The 14116-nt window shown below is 38.9% G+C and overlaps 1 protein-coding gene across 3 annotated transcripts in view; it reads right to left on the reverse strand.

The window, feature by feature from the left end:
• Positions 1-1065: 1065 nt before the first annotated feature.
• Positions 1066-14116, reverse strand: part of MOCOS (molybdenum cofactor sulfurase) — a 416196-nt gene continuing 403145 nt past the window's right edge. Inside the window, exon 15 of one of the 3 annotated variants that reach the window (XM_019485741.2) lies at positions 1066-1340. In XM_019485741.2, coding sequence (XP_019341286.1) covers positions 1200-1340 — 141 coding nt within the window. In that variant the 3' untranslated portion in view covers positions 1066-1199. Of the gene's footprint in view, positions 1341-7089; positions 7319-14116 lie in introns of those variants that run through there. The other 2 variants (XM_019485749.2, XM_014602528.2) reach the window with 2 other exon arrangements.

Below are 14116 nucleotides of genomic sequence, written 5' to 3' on the forward strand. Positions count from 1 at the left end.
GCTGGCGCAGAGTCCTGCCACCTCTCCTGACTCAGGTAAGTTTCCACCACAGACCTAATTAATGACTTTTTCTTATCATTCATTGGCAGCCATCAGTCTTGGGAGACCACAGAGATTGCACTTTCTGGGTACCACCACAACTTCTCAAGTGGCTGAGGAGTCCAACGTGTGACAAGCAGACCCTCTGGCAAGTTGCATATACAAACTCGGTTGAACTAGCACTGGCATGCTGAGTACCATTTTGTCTCACCTGCTTACTTTTCTTTATACAGCACCAAATAATGGGGGATAACCAGGAAGTAACTGGGGTCACTTAAAATTGGCTGAAATTCCTAAAATATTTTGCACAACTAATTAGCTGGGTTCAAACCACCTATACACAGAGAAGCCAAGGCAGAAAATGAATGCCTCAAATGAAGCATTTCTTAATGGGACAGTATACTTTTGGCTTTGAGGAGGGAAAAGAACATAGCAAATCTATGGGATCAAGAGCTCAGACCCTTCCAGTCTTGTATCTGTTTTTTGGTTTGGGCAATGAAAAATCATAAGCATTTAACAGCTTGGGCTCCTCCATGCATTATAACCAGATAGTAAACCACTTACTGGTAGCAGGCCTCTGCAGATAGAAACTTCTCCAACACAGCTTGATAAAAAGCCCTAAAGCTTAGTGATAATGTGAAGAAGATCCTGTCTGTACTGCAAACACTGCCCAGAATACTTTAGACCAACTATGCAGAAAAAAACAGCAAAAAACACAGAACAGGCTCAAGGTCAGCTTGCCCTGATAATTCTTAGGAAGCTAAGTGCCTGCCCTCTGTTTCTCTGTTAGTGAGTTCTGGCTCTTTGTCTGCAGTTGATAGGGTCACAGCTGTAATGCAAATTAATATGTGCATAATTACAGGGTACACATTTGTGTCATCTCAGCTAAGTACTTTCCCCTTTTCAAAACAATCCCAGTTCAAATCATGAAGCTGCTCCTCCCTGATCAACCAGTGTATTCATCTGTGTACCAAGCAGAGAGAAAACAGTAATACAAACATGACACACACCAGAAAGGCTCAACTTATATTTTAACAGGTGTTTCAGAGTGGAATGGTAGATAAGAAAAATGGAAGCTCTGCATTAGCTACTTATACTGAGTATTTCAAACTAGAGGGATTAATCTGTTACAATACCAGTATTTAGGATTACTTCATGTTCTATTTGCTGTGATGTGTAATATGTATTTCAGATATCCCTATAACATGGGTCTCTTGTGCAATCCTGACTTCACCATTGTTTTTTTTCCCCACAAAGGTACCTCTTCTGAATGTGGTCCTCCCAACTGTGGTATGATAGCCCTGGAAAGAAAACATAAATAATTAGCACTGAAAGTAAATCCTTCCAGAGCGGTGTGGGGGCCAAACTTTTTGGCATAAAGTCGAAACTGACATCAGAAAGTTGAAACAGGGTGTCATTTTATAAATGTTCTAAGTGCGAAACATTGTATGTCAAGGACTGCATGTATTGGATAAGAGTGTGGTGGCTTCAGCGTCACCACCTCTGGTAATTGGTAATGGTTGGATGGAAATTGGCAGCTGCAACTATATTTTGTGAAAAGCCTGATCAGTAAAAGGGTGCGGTAAGTTCAGAGCAATGCCACCAGGCTGAGCTTCTTAGGGGAGAGAGGTGGAGGTCAGGAGTTAGACAGGTGTTAGACACATTGCTGTTGAACATGGAGGCCCTTCAGAAAATTCTCAGAACTTCAGCTGCCTAGAGCAGTGGTTCTCAAACACTTTTTTTCGTGGACCACTTGAAAATTGCTGAGGGTCTCGGCAGAGCACTTAATAAACTTTTTGTTCTTCAAATCAATGCACACAACTCATATTTTAATATCAGTAGTCTTACCTTACAAGTACAGATATTCTCGATTGTTCCGCAAACTTTCTGCAGACTACCTGAATGGAGCTTGCGGACCAGTGGTGGTCTGCAGACCAGTTTGAGAACCTCTGGCCTAGAGTACTATACAGATTCAAACATACGTACATCCACTAGTCATGTCAAATGGAAACTATACTTGACTGCCTTCATTTTTGAGGAAGAAGAAAAGAGAGGGTGAAGAAATACATGGAATGGTTGTAATAATGTAGAGACAGCTTATAAGTTCCTTCTTCAGTCCTTCCTTTGGCTTGTATGGGAATTTTGACTCATGCTTTGGTCCATCCTTTAACAAAAATGCAAATCAAAATAGATGTACACCAATTGTGCCAGAAAAAGCACAATCATGTTAAAAGGACAGAAAGTACAGAGGCTTGCACAGAAAATTCTGCGTTCCTTTTACTAATATCTGCCTCCTAACTATTATTAGAGTTTGCAATAATTGTTTTTGTTCTGAGATTTGAGAAGTTAAAATCACAAAGAAAATGTATGCATCTAAATGAATTATTGTAAGGAAATATAGGTTTGGTTATCCAATATATAGAGAATGTTTAATGTAAAATATTCCAGAAAGAGTGTATTAGTTTGATTTTCTTTTCCAAAGAGGGTAAATGCAAGTCTACCATTACTTCCATAAATTTAATTTAGCAGGAACTGGAGTACCTCTCTTTTTACTACACTCTCAAGACACTATATGCAACCTCTATAAAATGCATGCATCTCTGCCTGTCTAAAATATATGTTATTGAGGAATTTACACCCTTTTCATTACTGTGCACTTGGATTTGCCCTCTGAGACTGCATTTCCTTAGAATTGATTTTTCACATTCCTGTAGTGATGTTCTCCTATAAAACTCATAGTAGATGCCATTTGAAAGGTTCTCATTTCAAGCTTTTCTAGTGAGTGCCTGGTACCCAGAACAATTTGTCATCACTGGTGGAAAAACAGTATCTTGATATTACTGGGAGGACTTCTTTTACAAGGAGTAAAAATACTATCCTTTGTTGAAGCGAATGCTTCCTTATGTCACATCCATCAACCTAAGTACCGTGGAGTTTCCTAACATTGTAGCACAAGGTTGTTCCTTTTGGACCATGCACTGTTATATTGTTGAATCTATTCACAGGTCAGAGAACATGTATTCCTGTTAAATTACAAAATTATTCGTGTTCTGATATTATAGAACAGGCCTGATGATGCATAATTGATCTTTAAGTAATAGATCAGGATGACCAAACCTAGGAAGTTCAAATTCTTTCATCCTTAATTATTGTACATTGGATTAAGACTATTCATGCTACTTGTCACGTTATGTACTTAAGCCACTTATTCTATAGTAAATCCAGCAATGTCAAATAGAGCTTGCTAAGGTTTGCTTTTCATTTCCTTTTCGACTTCCTGTGCCAAACTAGAAAGGTGAGACCATTCAGAGAAAAGTACCAAAGATCATCTGAAGGTCAGCATGCAGCAAGTCCCTTAACACTGAATTTGTCAAAATGTATTGACCTTCTATCCAACAAAACCATATTTTGTATGACACAGAGTTGAGGAATGAAACATTTACAAATTTAGATATCATGAAACTGCATTTTAAAATTCAAAACTCCAGCTTGTTTTGAGAATCAGCTAAGTGGCTTTTAGAATGATAAATGCGTTGGTTTTCAAGGTAAGTATTCAGGTATACTATTGTTATGCATATAATTAAATGTTATGCATTTCTGTCAAAGCTGATATCTTGTTTACATAAACATGAGACATCTCTCATGTTCACTATTTTTATGGAAATTTCTGCTTGTAAGAAATAGATATCTTCTTTCCTGTTTTCCATAAAAAAAAGTTCATTTTTTAGAGATTTATAACAGCCATTTCAGACTGAAAACCAGGACAGATGGTGGTCCTGGAAATTATGAAAACAGTCCTGAACTTCCAATGTATACATTGATTTGTTACATTCCCTCTCTTCCATGTATTTTTACTCTGTTAATAATTCTACCTAGAGTTACTATTTGGCTTCAGCTCTCACCAGGCCTGCAGTGAGTCCCCTGGGCCGAACACAAATCTTAAACAGAACTTTCAGTTATCGCATGAATTGTTATTGACCCCTATGAGAGTACAAATATATCCTTGATTCATAATCTCCCCCAAAAAGGCCTGTTTACTGATAGTATATATAAACCTGAAATAAAATGCAGCCCAGTGCTGGTATATTGTAATCAAGATTAAATAAAAAAAATTATAAGCAAGCAGTGACCAATGCATAACATGTGCTGTATATATTTTTTTATTTATAGAAATGCCTTAACCCCGTGTCACACAAGTTCCAGTAATATGTCTTTGACCAGGGTCACAGTTGATCAAATTGTGAATGTTCAGAGTTTTACAGTAGCTTTTGGATTCCTCAAGTCAGAAACCCTCTAGCCTCAACCTAAGGAAATGCTGAATCACACAAGGCAAGAGTCCTGGCAGGGATTTCATTAGGGCCAGAAATTCACGCATCATACCACAACAAAACCTCCAACCTGTGACTGACTGTAGACCCATTAAAAGCCGATGGGAATATCACAAATGGTTGGCTTGGTTTAGAGGTCAGGGAAGAATAGACCTCAATGGGCGTATCCAGACAAGCACAGATGTTTTTTCCCTGGGTACAACTAGCAGAGGCACAACTTGTGTATGCTCATGCACGCTCTGGCCCCTGAAGCCCTAACCTGGGGTCCTGGGGGGGCTCCCGGGGCTGCAGCTGCAGCAGGAAGCCTGGGCGGCAGCAAGAGTGTGCACCACTTGACTTTTTTTCAGTGTGGGTTTTTTTGAACCTGGGATCTCCTAGGGTCAACTCCCCTCTCCTCCTCCCCACCCCCACTGCAAGGTAGAAGTGCAGGGAATGCCTGCATGCGCAGTGGTTGGCATTGCACATGGGTCTGTGGTGCCACATACTGCATGTCCCCGCTTGTCTGGATACAGTCAACAAGTCCAAACTTTTAGGATATTTGTGTCAAGGATGATTTCCCCTTCCTTCTGTCCTCAGCTCCTTGTTTCTAAATATCAAAAGTTAAGGATCAAGATTTCTGGAGGAGGAAGAGAAAAATTTGAACTCTGGGGAGTCAGATACATAGAGTACATGGAAGGGCATGAAGAGTAAGAAAAGTGAGGTCTTTAATAGGTTTTAAAAGTGGATGAATAGTCATGTTTCAAGGGTTTCTTTGAAACAAGTCTCTGAAAACGTCATGCTTTGGCAGGGAACATACAAGATATTGAAAATTTGTTTATAAAGTTACAGTAGCTCTGTTTGTGAAATCTTATATTTGAAGACATTTGAAAAATATCCCATATAAATACATAAACACAATCAGTCTGTGGAAAAACATTTAAACCCCTACCCCCAAAACAAAAACAGATGGAAAAGTGGCAAACAGGAAAGAAAAGAAAAACCCAAAAAGAAATCTGGTAAAGCTTTTTACAAAGATAATCTTTTATACGCTGTATTTTGAATCTTTGCTTTTCAATGCTTTTAGCAATGTCTCCTCTCAAAGAAGGATGTGGCAATATTCCATACCTACACCCAAAATCTTAATATTTCCTTTCTTTTCTCTCACCAACCTTTCTGGATGGTCTGTATATCACTTTCAAAAGCCAAGAGGTATGTTTTTATCATGAGATATGGCATTCTTTCTTCCATTCTTTCCTCCTTCCCCACCCACACCAATTTCTAGAAATGGTCCTGTATCCTCTCTCAGATGGCTTTCCATGAAATATCAAGAATAATATATTACCACAGTTGCTGCCCATCATAAGATGTGGTTTTTGTGACAACAATATTTGGGTTAGGGCTGGAGTTATCCACCCTGTAATAAAATTTGCTCAAACCTGTTGGGGGCTGAAACAATTGAATAAATTAGAAAGTTAAGGCTCATGTATCTTAAGTCACAAGGGGAAAAATGCAAGTGGTATGTAATCACTGAGGAGGCTAACATCTGGTAAGTGTCACAGGATACACCTCCTGAGGCTGGAGGTGGCATCGTCTAGTAGCCACTTCAACTCTATCCTGTCCTACTGGTCTCTTGGACCACTGCCTTATGCTTGCCTGCCAGTTCTTGATATTCAGTTAATAAATATGGGAGGCTGCCCTCAAAAACCAAAGTAAGGTTTGGCATTTTATTCCACCTTGCTCATCCTTGAGTGGCTGTTTTCTGACCCAATCACTGCCTGAGCAAGGCATTACTCTTCTTTCCTGCCTTGCTGCTCCAGGCTCACTGGCCCTGCCTCCCTGCTCTGGTGTTATATCTAAACTCTCTGGCTTTTGGGCACTAATTGTGCCCTCTTGGCTCTAACTGTCACCCTATTTGTCTTAATTGGGGCCTCCACCCTTACCCATAGCCATGCTTATACCTCATTGGTCTTCTTCTACCAGGTTCTCTCACCCTACCTGGGCTACAAACCATTGGGCCCTTGGCCCTTGCAAGGCTGTCCCTAACTGCACACTTCCCCTAGGCTCCTAGCCCTGTCTGAGCATCAGCCTGCCAGGCATGGGTTTGCTCTCTTGGCTTTAGCTGACTCAATCCATTGGACCCCTGGTCCTAGCAGGTTTGTATGTATTTACTGGGCCCCTGATCCTGCCTTGGCTTTAGCCCACAGAGCCCACCGGATTCCAGATCCTTGCAGGGCTCTATCTGGGCTTCAGCAACTCTTAGGCATGGAGTGCTTTCCAGGCACCCCACTAGAACATAAACACCAAAGGTAAAGAACTATAATACAAATCATTTAACTTTCAGAGATGTTCAGTAGAGTTTCTCTCTCTAGCAGGATCAGGGCCAATCTGAACCTCTAGCTCCAGGCTTGGGATTATAAGCCCCTTTCTTCTCCACCTTCCAGTTACCTGATCTGGCCCTGTGGCAATAGGGTCTGGGAGTTGCTACTTATCTCATCAGAAGCCTCACATTCCCCTGCCTGCAGGCTGAACCCTATAAGCTCTCTCTGGCTCTCTCTTGTAATATTGGGGTTGCTCATTTGCCTAATTATGAGGAGCCTGCACCTTGCAGTTTACTTCTCTGTAAGCTGCACTGCCCCAGACAGCCTCCTGACACTGCATTTAGTTCCTTCCAGTAGCAGGGATAGGGATCCTCTGCAACAAGAACCTTTAGAGCAAATAATGACACTAGAAATAAAACCAGAAGTAAATCAGTAGAAGATTTTTTTAATAACTGACAACCAGATTTTTCTCAATTATCCATGTCAAACTTGTCCAGCCAAAGAAAGTTATCCAGAAGCTTTTTCTTCATTGGATGGTGGGCACTGTATTTTTGTACTCTCCTTCAACATAGGAAATACTGGAGATCCCACTGACAATATATATGAAGAAGATGAGCATGAGGACTGGTTCATCAGATATATGCCAAAGTGTGTCTGGAAAAAAACAAAACAACCCCCCCCCCCAACTAATTAGGAAGTTAGGAAATTCACAGAAATCTGTGAATAAGGTGGATCTCACAACCAAGAAGATACTATAAAAACAAAGGACATGACAATTATTTTCCTAAAATAAAAAAGAGTTTTCATTAATTATAAGCATAATAGACAGATCAGAGCCAGTTTCAGTTTATTCAACATGAAAACTTGCAGCAACCAAATACATACAAGGATATTTCTCCCCTCAGTCCCATATGTATAGATATATATATCATTTACACTCCTTCACAACCTGGTAATTTAATGAGAACTCCGGCTTTCTGACAAACATGGTTAATACATTTTTCAGAAAATGTTCACAGGGTAGACAGAGTAGGGATGCACATATGTTCAAACAGTGAAGCAAAGCTTTGCGCTTCATACTGTGAATTATTCGCTTTGCTAGTAGAACTTTTTTATGTCTAGCGCTTTGTGAATGTTCCCTTCATTTGTTTATATGAATATTTTAGTATATTTTACTGAAAGTATTCTGAAAGTTTGTTCTACTTGGTGAACCCATCATTCATTTTCTTTTGCCAGCTGTGAAGCCATCCAACAAATACAAATCAGAAACATTTATAAACATAGTTCTGTGATACTTGTGATCACCACACAGTGGAGACAAACATCAAACAGCTGTTTTACTCACTCACCATCCATGTTTTGCACTGCAGGTTTAATTCTGCAGGGTGTCTAGCAGTTTTTTTCTAGTGCACTTAAGTAAGTGCTTAATTTTAGTACATGCATAGTCCTGCTCACTGCAGTGGACAGTAGGCTGTAATCAGGGTTGGATTAACCCTTTAGTGGGCCCTAGGCAAACAAACTGGTGGGCCCCTACTTTTTTTCACCCAATAATTATAATATGTAAAATAAGCACAACTGGGCCCCTTCTTCATTTAGGGTCCTAGGCATGTGCCTACTATGCCTATCTGTTAGTCTGGCAAAAGTTCTGTTAAAATAAATTGCTGAGGGGATTTGGGATAGATTTTCACCAGCACATTTTTTTCTAACAGTGCTTATTTTAGAAATACATCAGAATGGAGGTAGAACCACCTTGCTATCTCAAAAAAAATATTCTACTTGCGTACCTGACTATGCAGCAACTCCTGTTACTGCACAGTCCTGGGGGTGCACGGGTCATTTCCAACCCTACTACGCAATAGCAACAGGCTACTGAGTAGTAGCTTGCTGCTACTAAGCAGTAGTGTCAGTGTCACGGTTCCTGCCCGCCATTGCTACATTGCCCTAGGAACAAGCTATGTGGCTGTAGCTTTTTGCTATGGTGACGTAGCATCTCATGTAGCTACGCCCCTTGAGTCTTAGAATAATTTTAGATGAAGAAAGTTATCAGAGGGAGCATGTACACATACACTAAGGTGCTTTTTCTAGTGCACATGAAATTTAGTACCTCCAATGTGAGGTACTAAAGAAATATACATTAGGCTGTCTTAATGTGCAGTAATGATTAAGCACAGTTTTTAAGTGATGCTTAATGCTCAGTAGCCTATTTTACTGCTCACTAGTGTAATTGCACAGTTTTTATGTGATGTTTTAATGCACAGTAAAAAAGTCTACTGTGCATTAAAGCGCACATGTAGATGTAGCTACATGAAATCTGCCTTGAAAAGTTTTTCATCAAAATTGGGTTTTAGAATAAACTTATTCCAGAAAGTGTATGCTGTTCTCATAATTTTTTTTTCCAGAAAAACAAAAATGGAATCTAATTTAAAAACATTTTTTGGTATGTTTTAATGAAACATCATTTGTTTTTTCTGACAGTCCATGTGCAAGAGTTTTGGTTTTAGCTTCTAGAAACTGTAAATTATCCAATTTTGGGCTTTTCAATGAAAGTTGTAATTTTCCATAGATCTCTCCCCTCTTCTTTATTTTCCCCATTGTCCAATTAAGAGGTGTGAAATTGAGAATTAGAATGCTAGATTAAATAGTAGTTAGATTAAATAGAAACATCCCAACTAATGGGATCTTTAATAAATAAGATCCATCTGCTACCTAAATTAAAATCTATGTATTTTAATTATTTAAATCTTATGGCAATATCTTCGATTCCTTTCCTATTCAGGCAATGAAAAAAAATATGATGGAAAATTCAACAGGTACAAGTCCTTCTATAACACTAAACAACATGACTCAATGTAGAAATTGTCTCCTGTGAAATGAGATGGATGAGGTACAACAGGAGCTTGGAAAGTATATTAGTTTGACTTGGAACTTTTACCTTATTTTTAAATTTATGATCTTGAAAATAAGAAAAAGGGTACTCCACATAGGATTTTCTTTTCTATTACTATATACATTCCCATAGACCTGCTAGAATCCAGATCAACCATGAAATTAAAATTAAGAAGTCAATACAGATTTTATTTGAAATACTGATTTCATTTAAATGATTACCCTACTGTGGCCTCATATACATATTCAGTTTCTCCTGGGAGAGTCACTTCTCTCCCAGGAGAAGCCATGAGCATAAAGATATTCAGGCTTTTTCTCCCAGGGCAAAACTGGCTGCTTCAGGAGAAAAATAACTGGGGAACAATCAGGGTTAAATCACCCCCAGGAGAGTTTCTCCTGGGAGAATGAATGTCTGTACATGCTATGGCTTCTCTCAGAAGAGAACACAATTCTCTAGCATCACCTCCCCTCCTACCCCAAGACAGAGAGTGTGTCCCTCACTGGATTCTGCAGCTCTAGCAGACAGTAGAATATGTCCCCTGCACAATCCCCACATTGTGCTGCAGGAAAACACAAGCTGTGCAAGGGCAGTCTGGGTAGGACAATCAGAGCTACCCTATGCACTGCTTCCATCTGTTGCCAGACACACTAAGGAAAGCATATTGAGATGCCTCCTCTGGCTGGACAGTGTCAGCGCTGCAAGGTCTTCATTCTTTAGAACTTCAGCATTAGAATGTCTGTACATGTGACTCTGGATAAGTTTCTCTACCAGGAGAACAAACCTAGGAGAATTTTCCCAGATTATTTGAATGTGTACACAACTTCTTATTGTTTTACTGGGCAATAATCTGTTATTTGAATAAATTATATTCTCCAGAATTACAATTAATCTACTGGCAGCTGGCTCAGTTTTCTATAAAATAATGCAAATCTAATTTTCTACCTTAATTATTCTATTAAAAAAAACAGATAGGCATATGTCTATATTGAATAATGAATTAAAAATTAGGCTATATGTCATACATGAAAGAATAACATCACTATAAATAAACTGATTCTAAAGTTAACAGCTTTTTCTATATAGATCTTGACGTACAATCATCTTGGTTTACTTCCAGAATGACAAATAGGCAAATAAAACAATATTTTGGTTTTTATTTTATTTTGTGAGTTGAGATCAGATTTAGATTTTAACATTTTTTTTTTAAATTAGCAAATTTGTTAATATTTTGAAGCTACTTGGCAAAAGGCATTTATACGCATACTGTGTTTTCTCACATACAATGTACCCTTTCCTTCAAAATCAGCCCCCTAATATTAAGGTGTCCATTTTAAGAGGGAAAGCTGTTTTCTTCACTGGAGAAGCATTTACCTGGAGACAACATTTTATTATTTGCATTCCTCAAACATTATTTCAAATATTTGACATTTGTATTTTGTTATTCTAATTGGCTAAGTCACATAACATGGTTTTCTGTCACCTGATTGATTGACTCCTATGGAATTTTATGCATAAATATGTGCGTTTACTTGGAAAAGTGTTTGCATAAAAACACATTTTCATGAAGATATTGCTAACGTTTTTCTTTTCATGAAAATTCTTGGGACCAACACTTGCTAGTTAGCACTAAAAGTGAATTAAAAATGCAATACTCCTGTAGTAATTTTCCTTATTCTATTCAATAAAAGTACTCTGGGAATATTTGTTTAGCTATATTTCTGACTACACTTACCAAAAGAAACCTTCCTAAAAAGACTCCTATGCCACACCATCTTTACTTTGAAGAAAATACAAAACTAGAATTGTTTCCTTTTACTAGTTCCCTGTTAAAGAAAAAGAGGCTTTCAGCCCTTGAGATTATAGCTTGCAGAGTTTTTACAATGGACCATTTAACCTCTCTCTGTTGCTAGCTACTCTTTCTTCACTTGAAGGGCATTTTATTCTGCATACAACTTCCACTTTACAATCTAGGAGCTCAGTAAGTACTGCCGAGCTGTGAGGTCTTTTGTTCTATACAGTCTTCTGATGGCAGTAGGGGGATGTAATGTTAGCTTCCCATTACTCATTACAGAGGGAAAATGTGAAACTACTTGTGTGATAAAAGCACAATCCAACAAGCAGGGGTGTAAATACAATACACTTACCCTTACAGAAGAGTGTATGTTGAGAAAGTCATTATCCTTGCTTACAGTGATAGCAAAGCAATAATATCCCATCATTTTTGTGTTTTTTCAAGTACTTGTGCCACATAAATGGATATATGCAACACTTAGACATCTATTCACATATAAATACACTTAGTTCAAAACAGGACTTGATAAGCGTTCTTGTTTGGTTTAAAGATCACATAAAATAGGACCAAAGACTAGAACTTAGTTCAGAGATTATAACTGTAGGATTCCATTCCTGTATTGGTCACAAAATTGCTTTCACTCAGTGCATTTGAGTTCCCCTGTGGCTTATTTTTGTCATAGGTAACAAAAGGATATAATGTAATCTTCCCTTCTACAGAAAGGCATTGTAAGGTTAATTACAAGTGTTGGTCAAAATTTTCAAGCGGGTCATCTGTTGGACAAAAATTATTTGCCATACTTGAAGTCAATGAAGAAGAAAAAAATAGATTCAAAGCATTACATTGTAACATTTTCTTAACAAACTGTTCTGATCTTTCATTTTGAAAGGAAGAGGTTGAGACAATAAATAATCTACATTCAAGTAAAAAACCACCGAAAAAAGGAACAGAAAATTGCTGGACAAACAGAACATTTTATTTGACTGGCATCTATCTTTTCAGGATTTATTTTTGGTGAGAAATGGAATTTTGTTTTCCACCCATCACTTAGTTTTTTTATTTTGGTTCCTGCCATCAAACTGAGAAATCAAATACTTGCACAGCTCTCAACTACTTGAAATAGGCCTTGTAAAAGTGTTCCAGATGCACGAATGAAAGGCACTAGGCATAATATAAAGGACTATACTCTATACTATGATGATGACAGTAGTACTGCTACATCAAATAAAAGAAATAATTTGATAACCTTAGCAACGATGGTGTGCATAGTCCAATAGTCTGGAGCCTAATTCTGTGAGGAGTTTTTCTCTTGAAGAATCATAGCAGTTCTGACCATGGGTCAGAAACTGCAGGAGGACCCTCACAGTACCAGGGTCTTAGCACATAAGGACACACACAGACTAAGAACATTTGCTTTGGTGTATTTATTTATTTATTTAGATTTATATCTGGCCCTACTTAGAAGGTCAGAGCAACTTATAGACAAGATTCTGCAAACAACATCCCCAAACCTGAGAATTTCAGCCCTCCTGCCTTCAATCACACCTGCCCTACCAAACTCCCCATAAAAACCAACCCTCCCCATCAATCCCAACCATATCTCCCAACGTCTAGTTGCAATGTAAACTGGAAAGAATCTTGAAAAAATAGGTTCTAGTCCAGTGTTTTCTTTTCCAGTCTCCTATAGCACCTACATCTAAGAACCTATAAGAATGGAGTGTTCTGTCAGACATGGAAAGATTTTTGCTTTAAAGTAATTTTTTAACAAAAGTTGCCTCAGAAGTGATGTCAGCGGAGATCAAGTTTATTCTGGAGCTGGATTTGCATTTTGTTTAAAACAATACAATAGAAATTTTAATGGAATGCAGTTGGATAAGATGTATGGCCCTATTGCATGTAAAACTATCAGAAAACAGGTATAATGCTAGTTGAAATTAAGGATCCTGATTTTCAGCAGCATTAAACACTTGCTGCTGTTTAATGCAGCTGTCTCTAGAGTGAAGCTCTAGAGACAGCTCTTAAAAATATTTTAAACAATAAACATTTGAATACTCCTTGCATCTCTTACTATTGATTCTTTAATTCAGTGCTAGAATCCACTGAAATGGTCTAACCATAGGGAAACGATGTTTGCTAAAGTTTGGTACATCTTTGTTGTAAAAAACAAAAATGAAAAATGGAAGAAAATGACAAAACACTACAATCCTTGGCTTTAAAAAAAAAAAGTGTATGGAATTTGAGGTCCAAGTAGCTAACATGTCTAGGCAATGCTTTTAATATCTTAGCTACCATAGTTACTCAAATCCAAGATGAAAGTTTTTCCAAAATGAGTGGGGGAGGGAGGGGGGAAGCCTTGACTTGAATTCAAGTATTGGTGCAGGGCAGGTGGTGTCTGAACTTTGGTTTTGGCCCCAGACTCAAGGCTGAGCCTGGAGCTATCACCTGCCCTGGGCCACAATGACTTATTTGGTGGGGGAGGGGGTTCAAAGCCAGGGGAGCATGGGGTAAACCACAGGATGAAGGCAGAGGAAGGGAGAGACCTGTGCATGCAACATAGGGAAACACAGGGGAGAGGTACAGCCTGCCTTCCCCGCTTCCCAGATGCCCCCTCCAGCCTTGACCTGGCTTGTCCCAGCTGGGCAGCTTGTCCCAGCCCCAGCCCCAGCCCCAGCCCCAATCCCTCCCTCACTGTGGGGGAGTTGATATGCCCCCCGCCATGCCCCTTCCCTCCCACCTGCACCCACAACAGACTTACCACCTGGAGGCAGCTGTG

This window comes from Alligator mississippiensis, chromosome 5, assembly GCF_030867095.1.
Source record: "Alligator mississippiensis isolate rAllMis1 chromosome 5, rAllMis1, whole genome shotgun sequence".
NCBI classification, from domain to species: Eukaryota; Metazoa; Chordata; order Crocodylia; family Alligatoridae; genus Alligator; species Alligator mississippiensis.